The 5,000-nt window shown below is 53.7% G+C and overlaps 1 protein-coding gene across 1 annotated transcript in view; it reads left to right on the top strand.

Moving 5' to 3' along the window:
- LOC143502800 (plexin-A2-like) overlaps positions 1 to 5,000 on the top strand; it is a gene marked incomplete at its 5' end in the record, with an annotated part of 34,091 nt that overhangs the window by 13,775 nt on the left and 15,316 nt on the right. The window contains 2 exons of the mRNA XM_076995515.1: positions 45 to 204; positions 1,980 to 2,083. Of these exons, the coding sequence (XP_076851630.1) occupies positions 45 to 204; positions 1,980 to 2,083 (264 nt within the window). The remainder of the gene's footprint in view (positions 1 to 44; positions 205 to 1,979; positions 2,084 to 5,000) is intronic.

Raw genomic sequence — 5,000 nt, 5'->3', positions numbered from 1 at the left:
CTCACCTCACCGTCTCCTCCGTCTCACCTCTCCGTCTCTCCCAGATTTTGAATTGCGTGAATCCCGATAACGAGAGCGGCCCGGAGATCGCCGTCAAGATGCTGAACTGTGACACCATCACGCAGGTGAAGGAGAAGATTCTGGACGCCGTGTACAAGAACATGCCGTACTCACAGAGGCCCAGAGCTGTGGACATGGACCTGGGTGAGGGCACACGTGCACACACACACACACACACACACACATACACACACACATACACACACACACATACACACACACACACACACACACACACACATACACACACACACATACACACACACACACACTTGCATGCATACACACACACACACATGCACATTGTATGTATGTGCGTGTGAATATACACGTGTGCGTGAGTGTGTGTGTGTGTGCTCAGGCACGTGTGCAGGTGCGGGCGTATCCGGGTGTCCAAGGTGATGCGTGACAGACGGTGTAACCAGACCGGCTCCTCGTGTCATTTCTGGCACGTGCATTTATCACCTTCGTATAGCACAAGAGCCCCCCCCCCCCCCCACCAGTGGTGCAAATCAGCCCTCCAACACCTCTGCCCAAGCAGACACTTCCATTACCAGCTGTTTGGGTTGCTGGTGTTTGGGACTGTGTGTACGTGTGTGTGTGTGTGTGTGTGTGTGCGTGCGTGCGTGCGTGCGTGCATGTGTGTGTGTGTGTGTGTGTGCGTGCATGCGTGCGTGCGTGTGTGCGCGTGCGTGCGTGTGTGCGCGTGCGTGCGTGCGTGCGTGCGTGTGTGTGTGTGTGTGTGTGTGTGTGTGTGTGTGTGTGTGTGTGTGTGTGTGGTCTCTACAGCCATCATCTGTGCGTCTGGCGAACACACAGCCTAATGGGGGCCACATGCAACAGAGGGGAAAATCAATGATCATTCTCTCTCTGAACTTGTCTATTTTCCCATCAGTACACACTTTAGCATTTCATTATGCACATGGCGTGGAGTGTGTGCACGTGTGCACAATCCCCACCCACACACACGTGCGCGAGTGTATGATACTGAGAGCTGATCGTGTGTGTGTGGGGGGGTGTATGATACTGAGAGATGTTCGTGTGTGTGTGGGGGGGGTGTATGATACTAAGAGATGTTTGTGTGTGTGGGGGGGGTGTATGATACTGAGTAGCTGGTCGTGTATGTGTGTGGGGGGGGGTGTATGACACTGAGAGATGTTCGTGTGTGTGTGGGGGGGGGGTGTGTATGATACTGAGAGATGTTCGTGTGTGTGTGGGGGGGGTGTATGATACTGAGAGATGTTCGCGTGTGTGTGTGGGGGGGGTGTATGATACTGAGAGATGTTCCTGTGTGTGTGTGTGGGTGTGTGTATGATACTGAGAGATGTTCCTGTGTGTGTGGGGGGGTGTATGATACTGAGAGATGTTCGTGTGTGTGTGGGGGGGTGTGTATGATACTGAGAGATGTTCGTGTGTGTGGGGGGGTGTGTATGATACTGAGAGATGTTCGTGTGTGTGTGGGGGGGTGTGTATGATACTGAGAGATGTTCGTGTGTGTGTGGGGGGGTGTGTATGATACTGAGAGATGTTCCTGTGTGTGTGTGGGGGGGGGGGGTGTATGATACTGAGAGATGTTCCTGTGTGTGTGTGGGGGGGGTGTATGATACTGAGAGATGTTCGTGTGTGTGTGGGGGGGGTGTATGATACTGAGAGATGTTCGTGTGTGTGTGGGGGGGTGTGTATGATACTGAGAGATGTTCCTGTGTGTGTGTGGGTGTGTGTATGATACTGAGAGATGTTCCTGTGTGTGTGTGGGGGGGGTGTATGATACTGAGAGATGTTCGTGTGTGTGTGGGGGGGGTGTATGATACTGAGAGATGTTCGTGTGTGTGTGGGGGGTGTGTATGATACTGAGAGATGTTCGTGTGTGTGTGGGGGGGTGTGTATGATACTGAGAGATGTTCCTGTGGTCCCGTCAGAGTGGCGTCAGGGCAGGATGGCCCGTGTGGTTCTGCAGGACGAGGACATCACCACCAAGATCGAGAACGACTGGAAGAGACTGAACACACTCGTGCACTACCAGGTGAGTCCCGCTGTCCACATGTCCACATGTCCACATGTCCACCAAGCCAGCGGCAACAGGAGCACGGCCGGCAGCCCTGAACAGGAGAGGGTGGTGGGCAGTGTGTGGTGCTGTGTGTGGTGCTGTGTGCTGTGCGGGACACTATGTGCTGTGCGGGACGCTGTGTGCTGTGCGGGACGCTGTGTGCTGTGCGGGACACTGTGCAGAAGGTGTGGACAAAGCTGTTAGATCAGCTGAGACTCTATAAAGGCTGTGAGGAGCCCCTCCCACACCAAACGGTATTCTAGAAGCTTCTCCACACCGCTGGTTTGGTTGGGGGTGTTTATCTTCTTTGTGTGCGCTTCAGCGGGGCAGAAAGCAGCGTCTCCACCACTCCCACTTTGAGAGACCCGTGTCACACACGCAGCGTTATTGGCTGGGTAAGCTGTGTGTGCGGGCGGGGCGCGTGAGGGCGCGTGAGGGCGTGTGAGGGCGGGTGTGTGGGCGTGTGAGGGTGGGCGTGGCCTCTTCTGTTTGGTGTCTTTAAGTGTGTGTGTGTGGGCGTGGCCTCTGTGGCCCTGTTTGGTGTCTTTAAGTGTGTGTGTGTGGGCGTGGCCTCTGTGGCCCTGTTTGGTGTCTTTAAGTGTGTGTGTGTGGGCGCGGCCTCTGTGGCCCTGTTTGATGTCTTTAAGTGTGTGTGTGTGGGCGTGGCCTCTGTGGCCCTGTTTGGTGTCTTTAAGTGTGTGTGTGTGGGCGTGGGCCTCTGTGGCCCTGTTTGGTGTCTTTAAGTGTGTGTGTGTGGGCGTGGCCTCTGTGGCCCTGTTTGGTGTCTTTAAGTGTGTGTGTGTGGGCGTGGCCCTCTGTGGCCCTGTTTGGTGTCTTTAAGTGTGTGTGTGTGGGCGTGGCCTCTGTGGCCCTGTTTGGTGTCTTTAAGTGTGTGTGTGTGGGCGTGGCCTCTGTGGCCCTGTTTGGTGTCTTTAAGTGTGTGTGTGTGGGCGTGGCCTCTGTGGCCCTGTTTGGTGTCTTTAAGTGTGTGTGTGTGGGCGTGGCCTCTGTGGCCCTGTTTGGTGTCTTTAAGTGTGTCTTTCTGCCCTTCACCTGTGGCAGATTGTCTCCTGTGTCCTCTAGTTCTCATCTCAGCCCGCATGCTGATGTCATCACAGAGGAAGAGAAGGAGAGAGAGAGAGAGAGAGAGAGAGAGAGAGAGAGAGAGAGACATTCTCTCCAAATTCATCTTCAGATTTCTTTGCCATTGTGTTTATCTCACTCCCTCTCCCTGCTCTGCTCTGCTCTGGTCTGGTCTGCTCTGCTCTGGTCTGCTCTGCTCTGGTCTGCTTTGGTCTGGTCTGATCTGGTCTGCTCTGCTCTGGTCTGCTCTGCCCTGCTCTGGTCTGCTCTGCTCTGGTCTGCTCTGCTCTGGTCTTCTCTGGTCTGGTCTGGTCTGGTCTGGTCTGGTCTGCTCTGGTCTGATCTGGTCTGCTCTGATCTGGTCTGCTCTGGTCTGGTCTGCTCTGGTTTGCTCTGGTTTGCTCTGGTCTGGTCTGCTCTGGTCTGGTCTGGTCTGGTCTGGTCTGGTCTGCTTTGCTCTGGTCTGGACTGGTCTGGTCTGGTCTGGTCTGGTCTGCTCTGCTCTGCTTTGGTCTGCTCTGGTCTGCTCTGGTCTGGAGTGCTCCTGGGCTGTGTGTGTGTGTGTGTTTACAGCGCTGTGATGGCAACACACTGTTTGTTTGTAATCTGCAGTCTCTGAGACTCAGTTTGCTTCATAATGCTTATCACGCGTTATCACTCATTATCCAGGAGAAAATCGGCAGGGAAGAATCACACACACACACAACCACACACACACACAACCACACACACACACACACACACACACACACACAAGAGCACTTGCACAAACAAAAGGTTCCCTGCATGCCGCACTGATGACAGTGCAAGTGTGTGTGTGTGTGTGTGTGTGTGTGTGTGTGTGTGTGACAGTATGCCTGCACCAGGGCATTCCACACAGCCACACTCATGACAGCTGAACTGCCAGCTACCTCTTCACAAAATGTTCTTAAGGTTCTTATAAGGTTATTCAAGCCTGTAGAGGGGTTAGGGTGTGTGTGTGCGTGTGTGTGTGTGTGTGTGTGTGTGGGTGTGTATGTGTGGGGGGGTAAAACATATGCAGCTAATGAGACGCTGAACACTGGGACGCTGTAGGTGCTCATTTTCACATCTAGGGGAGAAACGGATAGAGAGAGACTGAGAGGGGAGAGAGGGGAGAAAGAGGGAGAGAGAGGGGGAGAGAGAGGGGAGAAAGAGAGAGAGGGAGAGGGGGAGAGAGAGAGGGAGAGAGAGGGGAGAGAAAGAGGGGGAGAGAGGCGTTTTCAGAGAGAAACAGACAGAAAGACTAAGAGACTGAGGAAGAGAGACAGAGAGCAAGACACTAGGAGTGTTAGAGCGAGACACTAGGAGTGTTAGAGCGAGACACTAGGAGTGTTAGAGCGAGACACTAGGAGTGTTAGAGCGAGACACTAGGAGTGTTAGTGAGACACTAGGAGTGTTAGAGAGACACTAGGAGTGTTAGAGCAAGACACTAGGAGTGTTAGAGTGAGACACTAGGAGTGTTAGAGTGAGACACTAGGAGTGTTAGAGTGAGACACTAGGAGTGTTAGAGTGAGACACTAGGAGTGTTAGAGCGAGACACTAGGAGTGTTAGAGTGAGACACTAGGAGTGTTAGAGTGAGACACTAGGAGTGTTAGAGTGAGACACTAGGAGTGTTAGAGTGAGACACTAGGAGTGTTAGAGTGAGACACGTCCCCAGTGCTGTCCTTCTGCCTGCCTTGTGAGACACAAGACCTCGCCATGTTCAGACGTGAAGCAGGCCAAGAGGGGAACGGGTCACCCGAGGAGTGAGTGACCCCTTCCACCACAGTTCAGTTCAGGGCAGCTGTG

This window comes from Brachyhypopomus gauderio, unplaced genomic scaffold (genome assembly GCF_052324685.1).
Source record: "Brachyhypopomus gauderio isolate BG-103 unplaced genomic scaffold, BGAUD_0.2 sc213, whole genome shotgun sequence".
Lineage (NCBI taxonomy): Eukaryota > Metazoa > Chordata > Actinopteri > Gymnotiformes > Hypopomidae > Brachyhypopomus > Brachyhypopomus gauderio.
Note: the sequence above shows the minus strand (reverse complement) of the source record. Positions and strands in the feature narration are given on the sequence as shown.